Source organism: Erpetoichthys calabaricus, chromosome 13 (assembly GCF_900747795.2).
Source record: "Erpetoichthys calabaricus chromosome 13, fErpCal1.3, whole genome shotgun sequence".
NCBI classification, from domain to species: Eukaryota; Metazoa; Chordata; class Cladistia; order Polypteriformes; family Polypteridae; genus Erpetoichthys; species Erpetoichthys calabaricus.
The window spans coordinates 31,245,013-31,271,594 of record NC_041406.2 but is presented as its reverse complement, the minus strand read 5'-3'; the positions used below and the strand labels follow the sequence as shown (position 1 = coordinate 31,271,594).

At 38.3% G+C, this 26,582-nt stretch overlaps 1 protein-coding gene across 3 annotated transcripts in view; it reads right to left on the bottom strand.

Annotated features, from left to right (window-relative positions):
- dennd3a (DENN/MADD domain containing 3a) overlaps window positions 1-26,582 on the bottom strand; it is a 127,730-nt gene that overhangs the window by 56,744 nt on the left and 44,404 nt on the right. For all 3 annotated transcript variants that reach the window (XM_028818083.2, XM_028818085.2, XM_028818084.2), the window contains exons 8-10: window positions 20,778-20,996; window positions 15,658-15,773; window positions 10,901-11,056 (exon numbers count right to left, since the gene is read on the bottom strand). In XM_028818083.2, coding sequence (XP_028673916.2) covers window positions 10,901-11,056; window positions 15,658-15,773; window positions 20,778-20,996 — 491 coding nt within the window. The remainder of the gene's footprint in view (window positions 1-10,900; window positions 11,057-15,657; window positions 15,774-20,777; window positions 20,997-26,582) is intronic.

Genomic DNA, 26,582 nt, shown 5'->3' with positions numbered 1-26,582 from the left:
CCTGGATTGAGTTCACTAACAGTGGATGGGGTTAAACATTTTTCTCACCTCTGTTAATTGCCTGAAACCCTTATAGCGCCAAACAAATACCTGGAAACTATAATATGGAATAAACCTTGTTCTGAAAGCCAGTGGGTGGAGAGCCTGAACGAATGGTAGAAGCACCAAACTATAACCTGTTTTTTCTCACTTTTGTCTATGTTAAGCTAAAAACAAGAAAAAGATCAGACACATTTCACTGACAGAAAATGCCATAAAGGAGATATTCACATAGAGCAATTACCTTTTGTCTGGCTATAAACGTGAGAAATGTCTTCATTTTTTAAAATATGAATACATTTTCACAACTATTTTAATTAATTTGCACTGGAGTTTAGTAATCAACATTCTCCATCAGATGTCATAGGTCACAGTGCATCCACCTTATTTGAAAGCAATGAAGCATTCTTCATTACTATGGGGCTCCGCCCCCTGCTCGCTTCGCTCGCCAACCCCTGGTGTTGGGAATGACAAAGAGCGCGATGTATGAATGAGATATAGAATAGTGTGATGGTGTAGATGATGCAAATAGAAAGCAAACAATAAAGTGTGTGGCACAGTGTAAAGGTTTATTTGAAAATTTCTTTGTACACGCCGTTTAAGTGTAAAAGGTAATTCCAGCTCAGAACTTGTAAGGTCATTTAAGATGGTTATTGTTGTGATCAGAGTCAAGTTTGTCAGAGCTTAGAAAGAGTTGTGTCTCTCCAGGAAGTAATGGAATGACTTGGGTATTAATGTTTTCCACATTAATATTTTTTGGACATAATATAGTGCGTTGTGTTAAAAGGGGCATTTGGTCTAATGAGATTGCTGTTCCAAATGTCTCTGTAACTAAGTCGTCGCAGATAAAGGCTTGAGGAATTGTAATAATATGTGGCTGAAGTCCATCTGTATTGGTGAGTGTACCATCTCTCAGTTGTAATAAGCAATTGTTATGATCTGGTTCTGGACATCGTATCTTTTTTACTAACTGTATCTTTTGAAAGCAATGCCAATTGTCTGCGTATTTTAAGGTGCACTGAACAATAGCTGAGTGCATGGCATCTGGAAGAATAGCTAATCACTGTCTAAAATCTCCTCCTCATAAAAGTACCTTTCCTCCAAATCGAATATTATTATTCATAAACGTTTGTAGAAGTTTATGAATGGTGTTGAGTAAGTGACTTCATGCCATTGAACATTCATCAATAAACAACATTTTTTCAAGACGGATGTCACGTGCAGTGCCACCGTTAATGTTCATAGTGGATTCCGATTTGTAGGATCTAATGTAGTTGATAAAGATTTCACTTTCAGGTACATCGTCAGTTAGAAGCTTCTGTAGATATTCAGTATATGAATGTAAAGATGGCAGTCTAATTTGACCCTTTTGACAACAACGTGTAAATGTATAACTTGTATTGCCAGTTGTTTCTTCAGGGAAGTGAACTGAATGACAATGATTGCAAATGACATTCATTAATCCGAATGAATTTTCCTGGTGTATGTTTTCCTTGTGTAGTTTGAGAGGCGCGTTGTTGCATGTGTAGTATTTGGGACGTGTTGTTTTGGAGCTGTAATCGATTTGCCTGTGCTGTGTGAGAAGCCCGTTGTAGCCTTCGCTGCCATTAACGTATGTCTGAGACGGGAGGTGTTTCGTTTTGAATCCGTGCCTGTTGCGATGCAGCACTTTGATTGATAGTTTGCGTAATGTGGATCTAGGATGTAGATTTGTGCATATTTACGTTGTTGATTTGTTTCAGGGTGCACTGTTCCAATGCAATGCAGTATTTGTGCACATATGCGAAAGCAGTATGGGCCATTGCCTTTTGGTGGCCTGATATTTACTCCGGTATATGCAAAAGCAAATGAACCATTGTAGGATCTAATGCAGTTCATAAAGTTTTTACTTTTAGGTACATCGTTAGTTAGAAGCTTTAGTTGAGCTTTGCGTTTTTGGAGTCGAGACATTTTTTCTTTTAGAAATATGGATAAGTAATAAGGAGTATTGCACTCACTGTTAATATGGAGCCTTTTCTGCGGTTGAACGGTTAATAGTGCCTTATTGTAATGAGATCCACCTATGCTGCATAGCCGTCTATTTTGTTGTTTCTTTCGTGTTCGTGTGTTTGTTCCTGTTATCATTTCCTTTTCGTTTTGTACCCGTGACCGTGTATTCATGACTTGTTTCTTTCTCAGCATGCGAAATATGGATAAGTAATAAGGAGGATCGCAGTCACTGTTAATATGTTTCCTTTTCTGCAGTTGAATGGTTAATAGTGCTTTATTGTAAGGAGATCCACCTATGCTGACACCTATGCTGTCTAGTGTGAAGGTGTTGATGTTCACTTTAGAATATGTGGCTTTGGGTGTCACTTCTTATGGATGTGTGTGTGTGTGTTGTTAAGGATTGTTGTCGCGCGAGCGTCTTCTTTCTTTTTGTGTTCCTGTGTCTTGTTGAATCCCCCTCTTTGTGTGTGTCCCGTCCCTTGCTTGTAGGGTCTGTGGGGTGGTTTTGTGTTCTTTTTTTTGTGTTCCATGGGCTTGTTGAATCCCCCTCTTGGTGTGTGTCCCGTCCGGTGCCTGTAGGGGGGGGGTGCCTTGCTGTTGTGTGCGAGCCTCTTTTTTTTTTTTTTGGGTCTAGTTTCGTGTGCAATGTGTTTCGTGCTTTGCTTGCGTTTGAATACTTTTTTATGTGCCTTTTCCTTTTTTCGGTGCTCTTTGCGCCTCATTTCTCCATTTTTCCTGTGCTCACTCCTTTTTTCTGTGGTCTTATCCGCCTCTCTCGCCCTCTTTTGTCCGCCTTTCTCGGCTCCTCAGCCGACTCTCGCGGACTCTTTTTGCGCCTGCGCAGTACGTCTTTTTGCAGCTACGGCCCATTGCCGGATGTGCCTGCGTCCATCATCCGGTTTAGCATTCTCGGTTAGTAATATGGATGTGGACCAAGGCCAGTTCTGTATCTTTTCATACCTTACTTTAATTTTCACTCCGGATCTTGAAACGAGCAGCTCCTCTGATAAGGTGTCACTGGGCTCCTTAGGTGCATACTAGAATATTTACCCCACTTTACGGTCCTCAGACTCTCTTACATTTTCAGGTGTTTCAGATATAAGGATTTATTTAGGAATTATATATATGACTTCTTCGGATTCAGCGGGTTGGAAAATGGATGGATGGATGGATATATGACTTCTTTAAATTAAAGTATAAATGCAGGGTCATGGGGGTATGCTGGAGCCAATTCCAGCCAACACAGGGCGCAAGGCAGGAAACAAACCCCGGGCAGGGCGCCAGCCCACCGCAGGGCACACGCACACCCACACCCACACACCAAGCACACACTAGGGACAATTTAGAATCGCCAATGCACCTAACCTGCATGTCTTTGGACTGTGGGAGGAAACTGGAGTACCCGGAGGAAACCCACCCAGACACGGGGAGAACATGCAAACTCCATGCAGGGAGGTCCCGGAAGCGAACCCGGGTCTACTAACTGCGAGGCAGCAGAGAAAATTCATATTAAACTAGCAAATATTTCAGCATTATATTGTCCCTTCCTAAAGGATATTCATAGAGGTGGTAAAGAAAAGGCTGTTTTTTTTTTACATGCAAGATACATCAACAAATCATGCATGAAAAATGTTGCCTAAACAGAGTGCTTTGTTCTTACAAATGTAAAATACTCCAATTATTACTAAACTGAATTATCACATTTCACATAAATGACATAGCAACATGCAAATGTTAGAAAAAGAAGTCATTTGCATTCATTTTCCGCAAAGGCTTGTTAAAGACGTCTGCCCTAAGACAAGTTTATAAGAAGGAACAGAGAATAAGAGGTTGAAACTGTTAACACAGAATGGTGAGCGTGACCACAAACAGTATGTAAGGAAATAAAAATGGTCAGAGTGACGAACACCTGCAGGGTTAACACTGTGGTTGAAACAGCAAAAACACAGACTTTGTTACATTTGTAACTGCTTGCAGACAATATTATTCATCACTGTCAAGATGACTTGATCAATGCTTATTATGAAGAACACTGTTGAGAACTTCACCAATAAGTCTTACCTTTAAAAATCCCTACACTGTACACCAGACATACTCTTACATTTATATCTCTACCAATAAATGTTTTTCTATGTATTCTTGACACTAATGTGAAAACAAAAAAAAGTGTCACACAATTAACAGTGACACACTCCAACCAATACGCATGATATATCATACATTTATATTCAGATATCACCATAATATCAACACAACTGAAAATCATCTACAAAATTGACAAACAAAAACAGCACATTTCAACTCACCAGTGGATCTCAGTTTTCAAAACAGCAACTGTTCAAGTCAGCAGGTCAATAAGGATGATAGACATTTTGTAACATTTTAATTTCACTTTCTTACCTTTGACTCCCACCCTTTTATCAGTTTAAAATGTGGTATTTAATGTGAAACTGTTTTCATGGTAAGCATGCAAGGCAACAACTGTTAGTTTTGATTGTGGCAATCGCCAGACAGCCTGAACCACATTTAGCCACCTTGCAGATGCATTAGGCAAACTGCCCCAATCAGTGCCAAGCTGCATGCCATCATGGCACCTGACATACCAATGTTTGTGGCCAAGAGCTGCTGAACAGTTTTAAAAAAGTCTGCACCTATTTGCTGGTAAATTTAATTTGGATTACAGAAGTCACTCCAAAGTCAAAAACTATGCTATTAATTAGAAATGTAATTGTGGATTTTAATGTAGTCCTATCTATTATTCTGATATATAATTAATTGGAAGTAAATTCACTTTGTTCTATTATGCAGCTATTTAGAAACTACACAATATGTATATTGGACTGAAGTTAATATCTAAATTACAATCTGTTAGTCTTTGGGTAAACGTCATTTTTAGTTTTAAATAGTGGTGTTCCTTTTTGAAAGTAAATCAAGAAATATGCTTCACAAAGGGATTTAAAATGATTACTTGTCAAGAAATGTTATTTATCGTGTTTGTTTTGCATGTGGATGGGCATGCAGTATGCTTGGCACTTATTTTGACTTAACCTGCCTGCTTAAGCCATGTTATCTTATGACTAAAATCCAGAAGTAAAATAAGGAGCACTGTGTTTTCCAGGTTGCATTAATAAGTTACAGTCTTATCAAATACAACTTGCACATGCCTCAAGTGAATGAGAAAAATTTATTTGATGTCTATCTTCAAGTCTGTTTATCAGTATGCAAAGCTGAGCACAAGCCCCTGCCTATTTCAAAAGCACAACTTTCTATATTTGAAAAATGTTGAATTGTTTCTTATTAAGAGTGCTGTCCTTAATGTAAAGCATTCATAGCTTATATTGGCTAGCTTTATTTTTACAGCCCCAAGTACACTTAAAATTTGTGCTTACTAAAAACAAATATTTAAACGCCTACTCTTTCCACTTTTTAAAATTTCTTTAAACATATATAGGAAGTGAAGAAAAAAACATTTGACGGCATACAGTATAATTGGAGGTCTGGGTTGTTATTTCCAGTTCTTATTAATGCAGTTTTATCAATGTTATCTTGTAATTTTCAAACTCCTGCACACAATCAAAAAACAGTTATATAACCAATTTGAATTGGAACTTTAATTATTCTTTCTAGAATACAAGTCAGTACTTCTACTGTGGGTGCATGATGCAGCAGCCTTGTTTACGGAGGAATATCCATCCATCCATCCAGTATCCAACTCGCTGTATCCTAACTACAGGGTCACAGGGGTCTGCTGGAGCCAATTCCAGCCAACACTGGGCGCAAGGCAGGAAACAAACCCCGGGCAGGGTGCCAGCCCACCGCAGATGGAGGAATATCCATCCATCCATTTTCCAACCCGCTGAATCCGAACACAGGGTCACGGGGGTCTGCTGGAGCCAATCCCAGCTAACACAGGGCGCAAGGCTGGAACCAATCCCGGGCAGGGTGCCAACCCACCGCAGGACACACACAAACACACCCACACACCAAGCACACACTAGGGCCAATTTAGAATCACCAATCCACCTAACCTGCATGTCTTTGGACCGTGGGAGGAAACCGGAGCGCCCGGACCAGACAAAATGAAATAAATAAATAAACCCACGAATAAATAAATAAATGTATTGTAAAATCTGACAATAAACAACACTTCAGATGCAGACTCCTGATAATGAATTTGGTGCTTTTCAAATTAAAGTAGCTTGCTCACGCATTCATTCTGGACAACTTTCTTCCACTCCTATCCGGTACAGAAACTCATTACTTTGCACACACATGTCGTCAACGATTCACCAATCAAAAAACAGCACTCGCTATAGTCCACCCTCTCATCTTTGACCAGTAGGAATGACCATTTTCATTTCATTGTGTATTTCATGTTGGGTGTGGAGTCATTGAAATAAATAAAGAAAAAAATTAAATAAATGCATAAAGTAATAAAGCAAAAAAAAAAAATGCATTCTCTTCTAAAGCTTTTGCCCCTATCATGTGCAGTAGTTATATTGCTCCAGCATCTTCTCACAGTCCATCCACTTTTTCTTTGGTTGTTCTCTTCCCTTCTCACCATGATTCTTGTCCCCACCTTATTCACCTCTATTCTTATGACATGCCTGTACCACTTTCACCTTCTTTCCTGTATTTTCTCTTTCCTTTTCCCAAATTTAACCGTACTTCAGATTTTGTCATTCATGAGCATATCATGCTTTGTTACTCACACTATCCTTCTCAACATCCTAATTTTACAGAATCAAGTTTCCTTTCATGTAGCTTTTTAACTGCCCAGATTTCTGACCCATAAAAACGATGCTGGACTCACTACTGTTTTATACACTTTACCCTTCACTCTTGCACTAATGTTTCAGTCACATAACACTATTGATACCTTTTCCCATTTTTTCAAACCCCATTGCATTCTATGATTTAATTCTAGATCTAGCTCTCCATTCTCTTTTATTGCTGATCTGAGTTAATTGAAAATTTCCATCTTTTTAAACTTTCTGCCTGGAGGTTAGTATCTTCATTTTGTTCTTGTCCCTTAAATCTTAGATGTTATGCCTTTTCCTATTAATCCTAAGGCCTCTGTCTGCCATAGTTCTTCTCCAATTTTCTAGTTTCATAGAGGTGCCACATTGCACAATGTCTTCTGCAAATACCACCATGGGAAAGAATCAACTATTCCCCTAGCAATAGCATCCATAACTAGAGTATGTTATGGCCTTAATGATGATCCTTGATGTAGTTTAACCTGAACTGCAAATCCTTCTAGTATTCCTATACTACTTCTCACTTGTGTGTAGGCACCCCTCATATCCTTAACTGTCATTACATACTTCCACAATACTCACTTCTCTCTCATACATCTCCACATTTCTTGCTGGGGTACTCTATCACAGGCCTTCTCTAATTTATAAATACCATGTGCAGTTCTTTCCGTTTCTCTCTATATTTTTGCATAATCTCTCACAAGGCAAAAATCACAAATTTTGCACCTTTCCCAGACATAAATCTAAATCATTCTTCTAATATCGTTGTCCCTCTTCTCAGCCTTTAATCCATTATCCTTTTCCAAATTTTCATTGTATATGACATCAGCTTTATAACTCAGCAACAAAAATCATACTGTAATTTATAAAACATTTAATTATTTGTGCTCATGTATCATTGTTTTTATTTATTTACTAGCCACATTACTTGCCAGAGACAGGTAATAGAGCAATTTAAAAATATTATACAGAATGTGTTCCTTCAGTGCCTTTCCTAGGTATCCAACTGTGCCTGTACCAATCTTGACTGGTGCTCCATCCATGTTTCCATAAAGCCTGCTTTTCAGACTATGTCATTATTTTTGAGGTGTCCTTCTTACCTCCTGTCCGATTTAATACTCTCTCAGCATGCCTCCTATGCCTTTACTTCTCCTTGTGTGTCTCACACTCGTACTTCCTCTTTCAATCATGTCACCAAAGCCAAACTAACCAATCAGACTGCTCTGGGGAACTGTACACACCCACAGACCTTAGGGTTTCATTTGAGATTGTCACAATTCATAATACATTGATTTATTTGAGTGCTTATTTAGTTTTGTATTGTCATCAGTGTTGGTTAGTAGAGGCACAGAAATGCAACATCAAACGACATCCACATTCCCATTTGTATGGTTGCTGTTTAAACTGTGGACAATTACGATGTTAGCATTTTTAAAGTCTGAAGCATACCTCACAAAGAAACTAAAAAAAGCTTCACAGAGTGATTAACTTTAGAAGGTCTAAAAGTGTTTTGCTTTTTGTTAAACAAAGGTTACTAAATATTTTATAGTTAAAAGCTTTTTAAACAAAGGGATTGTGTTCACTGCGGTGGGTTGGCACCCTGCCCGGGATTGATTCCTGCCTTGTGCCCTGTGTTGGCTGGGATTGGCTCCAGCAGACCCCAGTGACCCTGTAGTTAGGATATAGCGGGTTGGAAAATGGATGGATGGATGGATGGATGGATTGCGTTCACATGGCTTACAAACTTTCATTTGGCAGGAAGTGAATTTCATTTTCTAGTAAATCAAGCGAAGTACCTGGTATTGCTAATCATTTTGCAAAATACACCAAAGGTACACGGCAATAAAAGTGACCCCACTAATTTGCTATACTCTCACTTACTTTCACCAAGCACTTTACACTCCTCACTACACATATACTCACAATAATCACTAATAATACTCAATACAATTACCAAACCTCCTTGCCCAGACACTTGCCACCCTACCTCCCCGCTCAGCTCAATGTCTGGGATTTCCCACTGCCCTTTTATACACCCTGACCCGGAGGTGTTCCTGTCCAACAGTCCACACTTCCTTATTCCTTCCGGGTCAGGGTAAACAGTCCTTTTCTATAACCCAGGAGCACGTCGTTCCTTCCTGTCACGTGACCATGACATACTCCCGGGTTATAGGGCACATAAGAGCCCACGAGCCCCCCTACAGCAACGCCTGGTGGCCCCCAAGGTATCCAGCAGGGCTGCGTATAAAAACTACATAGTCCATAAGGCCCTGCTGGAACTCAGGGCACGTCCACGCTGTCCGGAGAGCTCCTCCTGGCGGCCTGGGAGTGAGGGCCGGAGTAAGAAGCCGGCAATCCACCACACAGTCAAAAGGATTATTTTGAATTTACATAATACAAACCCCTGCCAACTTCACTTAATAACACTATCACTTTCCCCTTTGCACCATAAAAACTTCTTATACTACCTTACATTTTCACTGTTTTTTTATTATTTATCATATTCTTTACATATTTGCTTTAACTTTCACATTTTTTGTCTTTATCGGTTCATTTATGCAGCCACACAACATTTGGTTTTCACTGACCATTGCTTTATAGTGAGGTTTGCCTGAACATATTTCAAGGACAGAAGAAAAACCTCTGTAAGGTCCTCGGTCGACTGTCTGCTCCAAGGCAATCATTTAATAGACGGGGAGCCTGCAGTAAGTTTTGGGCTACAAACAAAAAATTAGCTATGTGCATTTCAGATGAGATGCTGAGCATGAAAGATGTGTTTCAGCAGGAAATATAATTTAGCTGATAAAGTTCTGTTACAAGCTAACTGAAAAGATTATTATGATGTTAAGGTTTTCTTATGAAATAAAAAAAAAACCTGCACAAGCATAACCTTCTGACACACAGACCCAGTGTGTTACAGTAAATGTACTCCCATTCTGCAAGCCTTATCTACTAAATGCTTTAAAACTTATCATTCATTTCCTAAAAATCTTATCACATTTTAGTGTGAACTAAATGTTATTGCTGCAAAACAGTGCTTTTAACCAAAACAGATGATAACATAATAAATAATTATCATATTTACAGTGTCGTTAAACTCTTGCTAAATATCACTATCATTAGCTGCTCTCCAAAAAGGAGTTTTTAAAACATGGGTACATGCATGCATGGAAACGTTATCACAGTTCAAGACAAAAACACGTTTTAACTAGTCCTTACAGGTTTGATCTACACCTTCGTCCATTGTAAATATTATAAAAAAGGCGCTTCTCTCAAAGAAAAAAAAATTAATTTTCTGGTTATCCTGATTATTTCATGAAAAATTACACTGGTTTATACTTCAGTGTCCTGCATTCACTGAATAAATTATTAGGAACACCCACTGTATACTGCTTATCCATGCAATTATCTAATTAGCCAATCATGTGGCATCAGTGCAATGCATAAAATCATGCAGATACAGGTCAGCAGCTTCAGTTAATGTTCAAACCAAACATCAGAATGGGGAAAAACGTGATCTCAGTGACTTCAACTGCCAGACAGGCTGCTTTGAGTATGTCTGTAACTGCTGGTCTCCTGGGATTTTCACTCACAACAGTCAGAGTTTACACAGAATGGTGCAAAAATCATTAAACATCCAGTGAGTAGCAGCTGTTAACTCCAAAAACAGATCTGTACTTTAAAATATGTTTAACATCCCTAATACTGTTTAGATGTGGTCCTTCTCAAAACAGCTACACGTTTCTCACTCACACGGTGATGGATGAAAGTCTGAACAAGTAATGTGTTCCATTTGATCACAGCACAGCAGTACGGGTTCAGAACGTCCGTTTACTCCCTACCTCTAATGAATGGTCTATACCTTAACATGTGCACAAGTATAAAGTTGCAATTGGGTTCTTAGCAGGCAAGTGGTCCTGAAAAAGTCCTCTTTAAACTGCAGGATACATCTAATATTTAGTTTATGAGAAACTATGGATAGCTGCTTATAAATAAACTGTGCTATATTTGTAAATGAACGGAAATGTTTGTATTTTCACCTTTTATCCATTGCAGCTTGACATATTATGACATATTCTTAATTTCAGATCTTCAAAATAAGTTTCACTTACCGGAATATATTGACTATTAGCTCTAAGGTAACTTGCTGGATTTCCAAGTTCAGGGTTTGCTGCCACTCTCTTCTTTGGCTTCGTAAATGATTTAGATCTGTACTGGCCCCAAGATGAGAAAGTTCTAAATCATAGTGCATTTGAAGTCCTCTGACCCTGCAATTTAAAAACAACATTACTTGCAAAAGGAAAGTAAATCCCCCCAAAATATAAAGGCAGCAATGAATTAATGAAATAACACAAATTAGATATTATGATAATTAATTAAACACATAAACAATTCTTAAACATTCCTTTGATTAAACTGCTGTAACATGTTAGTTTCTGGGTCTAAATACTCATAGATGGGCTTACTGGTCCTGTTTCTAATTGTTTTTCCAGGGACCTGGATTCAATTCCTAGCCCAACCGCTCTCCTTTTTATTCTCCAGAGACTGTACAGGTTTTTTCTGGCAACTCTTATTTCTTCCCACATCCTAAAGACATTTTCTGCAAATGACATCAACGAGAGGATCTAAACATGTCTTGGGAATGAGAAGGTACGTTTGTGTGCGTGAATGTGCTCTGCGATGGACTGGACTCCTGTACTAATACTGCTGTGATAAGGTACAGCTTCTAAAAAATTTGCAATACTAAAAACAAGCTTGGAATGTGAACAAAAGCATTTTTTCTCTCCGACCTTACTCTGGCATTCAGAGCCCTTTTTATAATCAGAAATCGAGGTTTTAATTACTAGGTGCAATGCTTTTTGGAATGAACTCCACTCTCCAGCATCCCTGTGACCCTGCTCAGGTTAAGTGGATATGGAAAATGGAATGGAATGTCATAGAATTTGATAAGACTGGCAAACACAATTGAAGAAAGCATCTGAAAAAAACCAAATAGTATGAAATCCATAAAATTTGGAAGATTAACTAAATACAACATTAATGAAAAGGAAGGCATAATTCAATGCACATCAAATCCATTCATTGTATAGTAATCCCTCCTCCATCGCGGGGGTTGCGTTCCAGAGCCACCCGCGAAATAAGAAAATCCGCAAAGTAGAAACCATATGTTTATATGGTTATTTTTATATTGTCATGCTTGGGTCACAGATTTGCACAGAAACACAGGAGGTTGTAGAGAGACAGGAACGTTATTCAAACACTGCAAACAAACATTTGTCTCTTTTTCAAAAGTTTAAACTGTGCTCCATGACAAGACAGAGATGACAGTTCAGTCTCACAATTAAAAGAATGCAAACATATCTTCCTCTTCAAAAGAGTGCGCGTCAGGAGCACTGAATGTCAGACAGAGATAGAGAAAAGCAAACAAATCAATAGGGCTGTTTGGCTTTTAAGTATGCGAAGCACCGCCGGTACAAAGCTGTTGAAGGCGGCAGCTCACACCCCCTCCGTCAGGAGCAGAGAGAGAGAGAGAGAGAGTTTGTTTTTCAATCAAAAATCAATACAGTGATCCCTCGCTATATCGCGCTTCGCCTTTCGCGGCTTCACTCCATCGCGGATTTTATATGTAAGCATATTTAAATATATATCGCGGATTTTTTGCTGATTCGCGGATTTCTGCGGACAATGGGTCTTTTAATGTCTGGTACATGCTTCCTCAAACAAAAGAGTGTTTAATCCAAAAAAAGAGACTACTGTCATCATCTGCTCTGAATACGGAATATATGAAACACAGCACTCACCATTTCCACATGGAATTTTAAATTTGAGCATCACCTAAAAATAGGTAGGTTAGATGAATTAGCGTTGTTAAATTTGGAATAGTGCGAGTATTCACCCTGCAATGTTCAAGGGATGATGGCTGGAATAGGCTTCAGCTGCCCCACACCCCTGCCCTAGATAAGCGAGAAAATGGATGAATGGATGGAAGGATGAAAGTATTACGACTTTGTTAGGAGTAGAATTAAGAGACATCCTATTTGTGTACTTAGCTATGCTAAGAGAGGCACTATGTTTGTTATGTTTGGACTTTCTTACTCATTCTGTAATTAGCTACTTCTATGTACTTTAGTTCTATGTACCTTTAGGCATTAATATTTTTTTTCCAAATATATATATATATATATACAGTATATACATATATATACTGTATAAAATGCTAAGGGTTGTGTCTATATGTTATGCGATTACTCACAAACTGCTAGGGCTGCAACTTTAAACTTGATCTTCATCGAAAGCTCAAAATGATACATGGTGATGAAGCACAACATGGGTCTGGCAGCAATCCCTGCAAAGTTATCGGGGTTTACATCTTTCCAATGGCAAATTGCATAGGGAATCTGATCAACAAGGTGATATGGCAGAGAGAAAAAGAAGACCAACAGCATCTGCCAAGAACGAAAAATTGCAGATGCCAATTATATGATGAGAAGAAGAAGATGAAGATGGACAGCTCAAGTCTCTGAGATGCACAACCTGTTGCCTAGCACTAACCTCCATCATCTTATTTGACATTTGCGTCTTTCTTATGGCAAACTAAATAGGGAAACTGACCGGGTACGTGACACGGCTCAGACATGAGAAGGAGTGTAGACATTTGCAGGATGTGAAGCAAATGTTATAGGAAAAAAAGAATGACCACCCCATCTTCCACTGTATGAAATTCGCTGGAGCACACAACTTTCTGGGGCTGAAACCTTAATGATCATGGGAGGATCAGAGGTCAGCATGTTTTTCAGTTTCTAAAATTCCAAGGTCCTCTGAGTGAGGATACTGTACATCTCACAAGTGCTCCCTATTGTTAATATTTTTTTCTCTGTTTGCATTTTCTTATGTAACTAACTGGTATGTTTTTAAGACTGAAGGCACAAAAGAAGTTCATAAAATGGATGAATGGATTGATCAGGGGATAACTTTTTTTTCTGATATACTGTGTGTGAATTCAGTATACAGTACACCCCCAAAATTCACGGGGGTTACGTTTCTAGAGCACCCGCGAATTGTGAAAAACCGCGACTTTTGGATGTGGTTAAAAAATGCCTTTTAAATGCCTATTTTTATAGTTTAAACCCTAAATACAGTATGCCCCCAAAGCACTTTAATTTCGTTGCAAACTCAGCTTAATACATTACCTAAAAACAGAATGTAAAGGTAAACTCGTCTACTGTGCAGTACTATACTGCTATGTCTCCCACGGTGCTAGAATGTAAAATACCGATGTTACCGCTATACATACTGTAATTCATGCAAGCACGTTTTCTTTAGTATGCACTGTCGTTTTCTTTGTTACAAGTAGAGTAAATACATAATAATTTCATTTAATTAAAATACAGTAAAATGTATGGGTACTCACCAATGATGAATGATATTGATGATGATGATGAAGTAGCTGTGCAGTACGATGCAGAGGATTTAAAACTCCTCGGGTGGCGCCTCTTCTTCAGGCACTTCAGGAGGAGTCGTATCTTTGGACGAGTCTTCTTCTGGTGGAGTTTCGCGCTGGCTTTTCGTTATAGGTTTCAGGAACATTGTGATGGGAAGTTGCTACATTGTCTCCTGTAGCAAACTGCTGGTACAATTTCCGTGCTTTCTCACGGATGATGTTACTGTCCAAGGGGATGTTCTTCTTCCTGCAGTTGGTGATCCACAATGCCAAGGCACATTCCATCCTGACGATATTTTTATTCCTTATGGTCGTTACCTTTTTGGCACTATCACAGAAACTTACAGATACAGTACTCCACATCGCTGCTTCATTCTTCTTTATGTAGTGTGCGGTGCTTTCATTAATGCCATAGTGGCGCGCTACTACAGCATAACATTTTAGTTCCCGGAGCAAATCCAGTAGTTCAACCTTCTCCTGGAGTGTTTCAAACTTCTTCTGGCGCTTAGGCTCAGTGCAAGAAGCCTTAGAAGGTGCAGGGCGTTTTGCCAACATCTTGTGCGTTTAAGAATAACAAAATAAATACAATAACAAAAAGGAAAGCACAAGGACACTCAGCTGGAGATGCATCACAGGGCAGCAGTCAATCAGCAGCAAGGAGAAATGAATAATGTTCTTGGATTGACTACTTTCACCATCCCAAACCACGTTTCCCTCAGCGGTTGCTTCCTGTTCTCAGTAGAAGACCAATCAGATCCACTGGGAGTTGCAGTTTCAAATTCTATTGGCTACTTTTACCATCCCAAGCCGCAGTTCTCTCTACAGCACAGTATTGCCACGAAAAAGCCATAAAAAACTGCGGAGGATATTTGCACTTTCCACTAACAATTAATAGTTAGGTTCTAAGGAAAAATCTGCGAACGACTGAGTCCGCGAACCCTGAACCGCAACTTCGCGGGGGTCTACTGTATATGGATTCTGAATACAAAGTGTGCCTTGTTAAATATATTGTGTGAATATACTGAACAAGTGGCATAAAACAAAGGCAAGGAGAACATTAGGAAAGCTGAATTATGTTGTCTATTAAATAAACTTAAATTATGAATATTAATAAATTCTTGTTTATCATGGTGTTGGGGAGTGGAATAATGTTGAATTTTAGTTGGACATGCAAGTAAGAATTTTATTATACTCTGTACATACAGACTGAGGGGAAAAATTATTGAAAAAGGAAAATAGAAAACACAATTGGAGCAGCCAGTGTGAACAGAGCAGATGTCCCAATAGTTACAAAGGGATCCTAAATGGAAAAGTGTTTTAGAAGATACTGATGAGGCACCAGTTAGTCTCTGTCATTAAGTAAGAGCTTCCACACAATATAAATGAACAATCAAAAAAAAAAAAGATTTTCAAAATTTTGCTCATTACCTGTATAAAAAACATTCAGAAGTCTGTGCAGGTACATCAGGAATCCATAATTTTGGTGGAAATGAAGTGCTTATTGTGCCCCTATCAATGTTTATTAAAACTATGTCATCTGTTTCCTGAAATATAAAATAAAATAAAGATTAAAATGTTTAGTGTCGGCAAAAATAAATAAACATCCTCTTTAGTATTTTAATTACATTTTTATCAGAATGATAATATTCCAAAATCCTTCAAATACAGTATTTTATGCATATCAAAACAATCAAACATTGAATATAAGAATTGTAAGGCTGAGGATCAGAAGACGTATGTGGCTAAAGATCCTCTCACTCGTGCTTAATAGTACATACCTGTACAGTATTCCGAAGCCTCTGAAAGGTGACCTATTCATTTTATCATCATGTGGTTTTGATGCAGAAGGTTAACAAGGGCATTTATCATGAGAAAAGAAGTGCACAGATACGTAGAATAGTGAACTGGCAGATTAGTGGTACTAGTTCAGAAAAACGTGACAATGCTGCCTAGCAAGTGCCTGCTAAAATACCGGTTAGGTAGAAGTTTGAATTGCAAAAGTGCAACATCCTGACAGTACATTTAATTTCAATATATCACTCTAGCATAAAATACTGAGTCATTTGGTGCCAATGTGCAGTAAATCATATTGAAATAACTTCAGTAAAGTTAATGACACATCAGTAATACCTCCTCAGTGTAGACAATGGTTTGAAGTGTGCCATAATGATTTGTGAGGTTTATTCCAAACGCATTATTCCATTAAAAATGGGTAACTGAGGCCATAATAAATAAAGCTGAAATCATGCACATAAGCTGACAGACAGAACCTGACAGGGAGATGAGAAGACACAAATGGAAGATGACTCAGACAGGCTGTTTAAAAGTGCTGATGTGCCCTATTTGGAGATGATCAATATATGGCCTGGGGCCACTGACAGCTATGTAGATGTTTCCTAAATTGATCCTGCCATGCAAGCAACCTGACAAAGAAATGAGAAGAGACAAATAGTAACAACTCAGGCAGGCTATTAAAGGAAAGTAGGTGTGCTCAATGACCTAACGGTCAATTTATTTCAAGAAAAGATGAGGTTTCTAAACTCTCTTGGGACCTCCCCGAACTGGACAACACGCTGAAGAGCCTCCCGAAGTGTTATCACTTGTGAAGTGCATCTGTGGAAGACTGTGTATCCATTGCCGGATCAACAGCAGGCTCACAGCTCTGCTGCGTCTCTCGGCCAAAGCAAACAGAAAAGATCTTGATGGGTGATGCAAGGAACATCGTAAATGCAGGGCACAGGATTACTTGGCGACTAACCTGGCTACGACCCTGCCTGATTGCTGTCTGTGTATAGGAGAGTTGCAGATTACGCTACAATAAATACCCGTGCTGTTCCCGTTTCAAGCCAAATAAAGCTGTTTTTTGCTAAAGTACTAAGACTAAGCCTCATTTTTTGGGGTGCAAGACAGGGACTTATAGCACGACCACGATCTTTTATGATTTGCTTCTGTGGTGCTTCACTGCACCGCTGTCCAGGCAACGAACAAACAATCTTACACATACGTGGCAATCGGGCTTTGGGACGCACTTCGGCGTGTCGCCCCATTGGGTGGGGGGTGGTGGTGATACCAAAAGAGTTCAGAAACCACACAATATGAAGAAGAAGAAAAGGATGATTCGGCTTCTGATTGATAATTGTGCTGCCCACAACATGCTTCTACATTTAGATAATGTTCGCGTTGAATTCATCCCACCCAATTGCACGGCAGTGCATTAGCCATTGGGTTTGGGCATCATTCGCACCCTTAAAGTATATTATCGCATGGAAATGCTGACAAAAATTCTCATCAGTATAACTTGTAGACAGGAGAAGATTAAAATTAACGCGAAAGAAGCTATTGAAATGATTGCAAACGCCTGTACGCAAGTTAAAGAAAGCACTATAGCAACAAATAAAGAATCTCATTACAACGAAATATTTTTTAGGTCCCTGGCAGTTCGTTGTTACAGAATTTTACCTGTACATTCTCTCTTTCCAATGGTGGGCAAAATCTTAATGAAATAAGCTGTTTTGTTTTCAGTGTATTGGTATTTTCCTCTTTTTAAAATATCAATCTTTAAATTTTTGATAAATCAATCTGATGCCTGTAAATATTAAAATATAAAATATGTACATTCTTCCCATATTGTAATGATCGAGCATATGATGTGAATGTTTTTCCCAATTGTTTCTTGGCCCTTACAAATTATTTACAAACAGTTCACAGGGTTTCGAAGGTCAAGGAATATACTGGTAATATTTGTTTTTTGTTCTCTTATTATGCTTTTAACAGTGTTAGATATAATTCATGTTCTCTGACATTTCTGTTTTGTTTTTCTTATGGGTGTTACCATCCTGCAAAACCAAAAATAAATTCATTTCTATAGCACATTTTCACATAAAGGATGTAGCTCAAAGTGCTTTACAAGATGTCAGAATTTACAATCAAAGAAAAAACAAGTTAAAATTAGAAAAAAATGAATAAACAACGTACAAAAAATAAATGATGCACACTTAACATATGATAGACAGAGTCCTAATATATAGAATGTTTTTTAAGTCTCTAAAGATGAGTCCCGTGGTAAGGTCAGATGGCCAGGAAAGACAGAAAAAAAAAGTTAAGCAGGAGAGAAAAACAAAATCTGCAGGGGTTCCAAGGCCCAAAGACACTGTATCTAAAATAAATGTTCTTAAGTTGTTGCTTATTGTGTTTTTTTAAGCTTCGTCTTACAGGATTCAAAGCAGTGGTTCTTGTGAGAAGCTGAGGTATCCGATTCCATCCAAAGATCACAGGTAACTACACAGTACTTATTGAGGTGTTTTTGCAGAATGCTAACACAGAAGAACCACAGAGATATTGACTAATTGTGGACATTATCATCGTATACTGTTTTTATTGTGTTTATTACTAAACACACATTTCAGACAATTCAACTACTGGCTTGGAAAGAATCAAAATATTGTGTTCATTAGTATTAAGATTGATTTTAAATAGTCAGTGCTAATGAATTACCTTAGCTATATTGTTTGAGAGGATCTGGGCACCCTACCAGCTCATATGTAACCTATCTCTTTTAAAAAAAATACTGTTGCAAATCAAAATTGTCAAAGAAGGCTAGGGAAAGTCTTCAGTTAGGCTTTAAGGTAAAAAGGATGACTAAAGGCCTCACGTGAGTGTCAGGGCATAGACAGCGGTCCAGAGAAGCTGGTCTATGAATCTGATCCTGGGCCCCCTCTTGACCAATGTGCAGCAGTGATCTGAAGTCCTCTTTCAGGACCTCTAAAAAGGTGCTGTTCTAGGATAGTTTTCTGGACAGTTGCTATGCCCGGGAGTGTGCAACACATGATGTCATTACTACAATGGTATAAAGATCAGCATCTTACACTTGCTGGCTGTCCAAGATTAGGATTCACAATTGAATAACCTTTAGTTTCTTCCTTATTGTTAGCATCTGAGTTACTGGTTATGACAATGTTTTCTGCCCTCTGACTATAAAGTTTGCTTCACATTGTTTTAGGCACTGCTTACACGTACCCTTTCTTGGTTCATAATTATACCTCTCTGTTCTTTGACCACAATTCTGGCTACACATCCTGAATATTTGTCTTCATGGGTATGACCCCTCTGCCTGTTCGTGCCAACTCCAGATTCTATCCTCTCTCAGAAACTGCTGTTTCCTTGTGCAATTAGTACTAAATCCACATCTCAAAGGCTAACAGGTTAGGTGTACTGATAATGTTACATTTGTTCACATTGTGTAAATGTGAGTGCATTCTGCTTTGTACAGACAACCTTGCAAGAGTTAGTCACTCCCTTGCACTAAATATGTTTTGAAATATGCGAGTACAGAAAATAAATTGATGAATGAATACCATATTTCAAATGGTTTGGCTCCTCTCAAAGTGGGTTGAAATTAGTATTAATTAACAAATGGAACATGCTTTTGTACCAGAAGTTCAAGTACATGAGCTGAAGCTCATCTAAAAGGACTTATAGCAATACCGGTTAATGTTTTAATAATAATAACCACAATAATATTTTTTTTTATATTTATGTACAGCTTTTCTCAGTACTCAAAGTGCTTCAGTAAGTGGGGAGCCACTTTAACCACCACTAATGTGTAGTACCCACCCGAATGATGCCATGGCAGCCATTTTGCACCAGTATGCTCACCACACATTAGCTATTAGGTGGTGAAGTGGTGAGAGATAGTTAGGCAATTAGAGATGGGATGATTATAGGGCCAGAATGACTTGGCCGTGGTGGTCAGTTTACCCTACTACTATAGAAGAAAATAAAATCAGAGAGAATATAATTGAGAGAAACAAACCACTTAAAAAAAAATAAAAACTCTTAGCTACTGTACAACTGAAAATGAGGCCTGGGACTTGAAAGGTGGGAACCACATACCACAGTATTAGAGAAGGTGAACTGAATACTGTTATAGCCTGCCAAAAATAGTGTCGCTCCCAGAACAAATCAAAATTGTCAATGAAGGCTAGGGAAAGTCTTCAGTTAGGCTTTAAGGTAAAAAGGATGACTAAAGGCCTCTTACCAAAAATAGCAAGTCATTAGAACTAAATATTCAGAATTATTTGATGGTAAACAGACAATGTGTTAGTCATGTTAATACAGTATTTTTGATTAAAATTCCACACTATCTCTTGGTGTAGTTTTCAGCTCTGCCTTTACATGGTGCTTTGTGGTATATCGATGCATTTGAAAAATTATAAGGGTTTAGGCAGTGTAGGACAAAGTGGACATTTCCTATTTTACTAGGAATTTAATGACACACAAGGGCTGTTAAGACAGCAAATTTAAAAGGGTTTCAGAAATCCAGCAGCAATCACCTTTTCACATGGGAAATATGGAAATTTAGAGATGATGCTACATGTTTATTCTGGTTTCCTATATTTATTAGGACATTTTGTCTAAAGATCTGAAGCCATTCATTGTGACAGATATATAAAAGTAGATGATATTAGGAGGGGGCAAATAACTTTTTACAGCACTATACGTGTAATTTACTAATAAACCTCATAATAAAAACAGAAAAAATACTTCACCGTTGCAACTTCTTCATAATGGTCAATGTGACAGCCCATGAGAAAAGATGTAGGTGCCATTACAAAGTCCAACATCTGTCTGGAAAGGATGGGCACAAATGTATGCTGCCATTGAAGGGGATGGATATACAACATAAAGCATTCTGCAATCAGTGTTAACAGTGCCCAGTCACTGGAGAAAAAAACTATTCTTTGCTCCATTAAAATGCAAGTTATAATCTGTAAAAAAAAAATAAACACATGAATAAATAAATATGTATAACAGACGTTTCACATTCAATATTTAACATGAATTCATTCACAGTGCCTTCTGTCAAGCCCCAGAGTCATTCTACTATTTATAATAAACTGAAAAACTGCACACAAAATAACTTTAATAAAGATCAAACCATATTATTATGTAACATTTGAGACAATCAGATAATTTACTGTAATGGAGAAAAGGTATGTAAGACAAGAGAGACAATTCAAGAAAGACTTAAATGGCATAACCGAGGGTAAAAGCATGAAAGAGTGGGTAAAAATGATCAGGCGGATATGTACATCTCTGAGGACAATAAAGAAGGATGCAGAGTTTACTTTTGCTAAGGTTATTACATTTTGTGAACCATGGGTTTTACACCTCCAACTTTATTCTTACCTTTATTTTGAAAACTTATTTGATATTTCAATATATATTTTATTTTCTATAATGGTTTGATTGTTCATAAAATTTAACAAAAGACTTCAAGGACATAAAAAACACAAAAAGATACAGCAGCCTGGCCCCACACTCAAAAAGCAGACTTCATGACCTACACAGCCCAAAGTGAAGGAAAGGCCAAAAATTTCAAAAAGGAGAAGTGAACTGTAAAAACAAAATCGAGTTCCTTATAGTCAGACTTTATTGAAATTGAAAATGTTAAAAAAGAGCAAGAGGAAACAAAAGACAAGTTAAAAGGCAGCCTGAAGGCAATCCAGAAAGAATAAATCCAAGTCCAAAGGTGTAGAAGTAAAACCTTGATTCATAAGCAAAAGGAACAGTGAAATAAGAATGTGTAAAAAAATAATTCCAAGAAAAGCCAAAATAATATAACCTCAACACTCATATAGACCTAACATTCAGGCTGTCATATGCATAAACAGGCCTGGGAGCAGCCGCACATCTGCAATGTCAGGTGTCCATGTCCCCTTAGGCACATCATAATGATGGCAAGGAACATAACTGTTACGTGTTTAACAGGGGTTCATCCTTTTTTTTGTCTTTGATTACATTTTACAATTATTTATGTTAATACTATTATTTATTTTTATTTTTTGCCTAATTATATATTTTATGTCAGTTTTACTTATTATTTAGTTTCTATATGCTCAGATTTGTTTTTTGACGTTCTATGTATTTTGTAGGTGGTTCCCTAAGAGGCAGGGCCACCTGTTTGTCACTATTGAGGGACTGCCTCCAGTCCTATAAAAAAAGAAGGGAACGGTAGTTTCTTGTCATTCATTAAATGTGCTTGGTGGTTTGGTGAGTTCTCATTTTTGATTATTGCTTGTTTAGATTTTTGTGACTTATTCTACTGTTTTAAGGATTCTGATTTGTGTTTTCTATATTGGGACTTGTTTGGTATGGATTGCCTTTTAGGAAATTCCTTTTTGCCTCCTTTTCTGACTTTTGATATTTCCTGGGTTTTTTTTTGTTAATAAATATTCAATTTATAATCTAGATTTCTTGTGGACTTGTCTCTACTCCCTGTCAGAGTTTTTATAGTTCTCCTCCTGGAGATATATACTTGCTTTTTTGATACTCTTGGCTACTCCTTTGAAATTTAAATGCCTTACCTCCATTTTTGAAGCCTATGGAGGCCTTTAGCCTCCTATTTTCCTAGGGTCAAGCTAGTCTTGGGGTGACACCTGTTCTATTTTTAAAGGCCTATCCCTTTGCTGTTCTGAGGTGCCAGAGTAATCATAACAATAACAAAGAACTAATAAATACATTATCAACATAGTATAATAATACAAAATAGTTAAATAACAAAACAAAATTCACTAAGAAATAATAACATACAAAGAGAAAGAAAACAGAAGCATATTAAATACTATTAAAAAATACAAGGCTACAAAGAAAAGAAACTTGAGCCAGGATAAAATTCACCAAATCGCCAATTTGTACAGTGTTTTGGGCCACTTCCACCAACATACAATATTTGGTTATACCTTGTGATTATAGCCGTTCTGCCCCTAGCAATGATGTCTCATTTCTGCCATGTGAATACAAGATTTTGTATGTGTGATGTCATAAAGGCACTACTATTGAAGTTGCTGCCGCAGTTTTTACAGTGTCCAAGTTAGTATATAACAAAACAAATCTTTGCACTGCATGTAGCTACGTCTAAATTTATTCAGGGAATCAGTGCTACTACGTACGGTAGCTGTCCAGTTGTTTCAGTTTTCAAGTTTGTAGATAACAAGATATCTTTGAGGTGTGACTTGTGTAGCCATAAGGTCAAAATGTTTGCAAAAGGAGCTGGGGATGTGCACAACAGAACTGAACTGAAATACTTGTGGAGAAAACATGAAAAATATGGAGACATCAAAACTCAAAATGCTCTGCAAAAATCATCAAAAGTTTAATTCAAAAATCCTGACTTCCTAAAAAGATTTCGGTTTAGCTATACACACCACAAAGATCTGCTTGATTATCCACAAACTGGATAATCATTTTGAAAACAGCTGCATCACTGTCATGAATTCACGAGGCCTCCTTCTCTGTTTTCTTTTACTTAACTTAGCTTATTTCTTTATTTATTTATTTTTGCTGATTACCTTGTTATATTTTAATGTGAATGTCTTGCTAGGTTTCTTTAATATTTTGCTTCTCATTAAGTGTTTTTTTTGTTTTCAGATCATTTTGAATTTAATGTTAATTTAGTTTGTAATTTATCTTGTTACTGTCCTTCTGTTATATTCTGAACCAAAGAGGATAGAGTTGCTTGACACTACAGCTGTGGAGACCGCCTTCAGCTTATACAGTGCCTGAAATGCCTTAGTCTATTGCTGAGGCATGAGTTCTTGCTGATGTTGTTTAGCTCACTTTTGTTAATAAACTTTATTATTTTTATTATAATTACACAAACACTATCTTGTGACTTGGGCTGGGGACTTAAACAGTTTCCCACTTCCTTTTGAGTTTTACAGGAACAGCCAATTCTGGGTTCTTAGTCACCTGCATATTAGTTCCTTTTTCCCCCATCTGAATGGTATTCTCATAATTAAAAAATAGAATAAAGATTATGTGACATATTTATTTCAATTATTATGGAAATCAGAGGTATACAAAATAAACAAAAATCCATTAATTTTCCTAAGCCACTTATCCAGGGCAGGGTCACAGAGAACCTGGAGTCATTCCCAGCAAGCACAGGTCACAAGGCAGGAACAATACTTGGTCGGGTTTGCCAGTCCATCGCAGTGTGAACACACTCACACACATACAGGCCAGTTTAGCATTGTCAATCCACCAAATGTCTTTCGCTATGTAGGAAACCCACCACAATTCACACAGAATGAACATGAAAACTCCATGCAGTGACCAACTGGGACATGAATCCCAGTCTCCTTGTTACAAGGCTGCAACATTAACACTGCTCCACCATACTGCCCATAAACAAAAACATAAAAAATATATTTGCTAATCATCAGAGACACCTGATAATTCTAAACTGTTACAAAATTCATTTATTATACCTATAGTTCTAAAACACTCAACCTCTTTCGAGTCATTTATGATCTTAAATTTGTTTTTTGTAAATCAGTGTTTAAAAAAACTTCTTTCACCAAATGCTGTATTAACTGGTGATCTCTCTCTCTTTGTATATATGAATTAAAAAGCATTAAAGCGCTGAACACCACTGTTTACCATCAGCAGACGAATGGCCTGACGGAGCATTTTAACAAGACTTTAAAGCAGATGATCAGGCAGGTCGCTCATGATGACCCAACATCCTGGGACTCTGCGTTGCCTTTCCTCATGTTAGCGATTCAGGAATCCCTGCTGGCTTCCACCAGCTTGAGTCCCTTTGAGCTGCTGTTTGGCAGGTGTCCACGGGGCATCTTGGATGTTATTCATGAGGAAAAGACAGGAGTGCGTCCAAATGCTCACGACCCTAGCTTTGCAGACCGTGTTGTTTCGCTGCAGGATCACATTTCTAAACTTTCCTCTATCACTGTGGAGCATCAGCAGTGTGAACAGGACACCCAAAAACACCATTATGATAAGCAGAGCAAACTCCGAGAATTTAAACCTGGCGATCACATACTGGTTCTGATTCCTTCTGATCTGTATAACTTCCTTGCAAAATGGCAAGGTCCTGCGTATGGGACCAGTAAATTACAAAGTTAGGATACCAGGCAGATGGAAACCCGTACAAGTTTTCCATGTTAATCTTTTGAAAGAGTGGCATGAAAACCAGGTGTTGACGTCCGTGGCTGCTGTGTCTCAGGCAGATGTTGCTATTGGTGACGATTTGACTGACTCACAGAAAGCGGAGTTGCTTTCTTTGATTGGTTGGAACACTGATGTCTTTTCCGCTCTGCCAGGCCTCACTAGATTTGCGGAACATAAGATCATTACGGAGCCTGGTGTTAAGGTGCAGATGTGCCCTTTTCGGATACCAGAAGTGAGTAGGAATGTAGTACGTTAGGAAGTCAGACAAATGCTTGAATTAGGTGTTATTTGCATAAGTAAAAGCGACTGGTGTAGTCCGATCATTTTGGTCCCAAAACCCAACGGTTCGATTCGGTTCTGTATTGATTTCAGACGCTTAAATAAAGTTTCCAAATTTGATACTTATCATATACCCCATGTTGATGAATTACTGGAAAAACTGGGTTAGGCATCATATATCTCTACACTCGACCATAAGAAATGTACTTAAGTTGGGTATGTCTGAAACGCATTATTTGGATTATTCTATGGGCAGGGGTTTGGTTAGGCCACAATTAAAGAAGGTAGACTAGGTGCTTGCTTACTCCCATCCAGAAACACAGAAACAGGTTTGTGCCTTTCTCGGACTTGCCAGTTATTATAGGAAATTCATCCCAAATTTTGCGAATAGAGCTGCTCCTCTTACTGATTTTACGAAGGGCAGAGGGAACCGCTGTGTTGTTTGGGCGAATGATTGTGAACAGTCCTTCTGTGATTTAAAGACTGCTTTGTCATTGTACCAGGTCCTGTCTCAAGTTTTCAATGGTGCGGAGCACCCCATCACATTTTTGAGTAGGAAATTGCTTCCCAGGAAGCATAATTAATCGACCATTGAGAAGGAGTGTTTGGCAATCAAATGTGCCGTAGAAGCGGTCTGTTATTATTTGTGGGGGCGCAAGATTACCTTGGTGACCAATCACACTCCCCTTCACTGGCTGTACAGACAGAAAGATTCAAACTCTCGACTTACAAGGTGGTTCATAAGCTTGCAGCCATTTAATCTTATTGTCCATCATCGTCCTGGCTCTGTGCTTGTCAATGCTGATGTCCTCTCTTGCCTGGCCGGGCCCCGTTTTGTAAATTGCTTAGTGTGAACAAAGCTGAGGATGGAGGTGTGACCCCTGCCACAGGGGGACGCAGCCGCTCTTCAGAAACTACCTCTTAAACAGTATTTCAATAGAAAACAAACACACTCATACACCTCCACTTTGTGGGATCAGCTGCAGGCTTGCCGCACAAGGGCTTTGAACATTTAATCGAGCCGCAGCCATCCTGAGGTCTTACTCTCCTGTCCTCTCTTCCCCCGACTCCCTCTGCTCCAGTCCCTGCTTCCGAGCCACTAT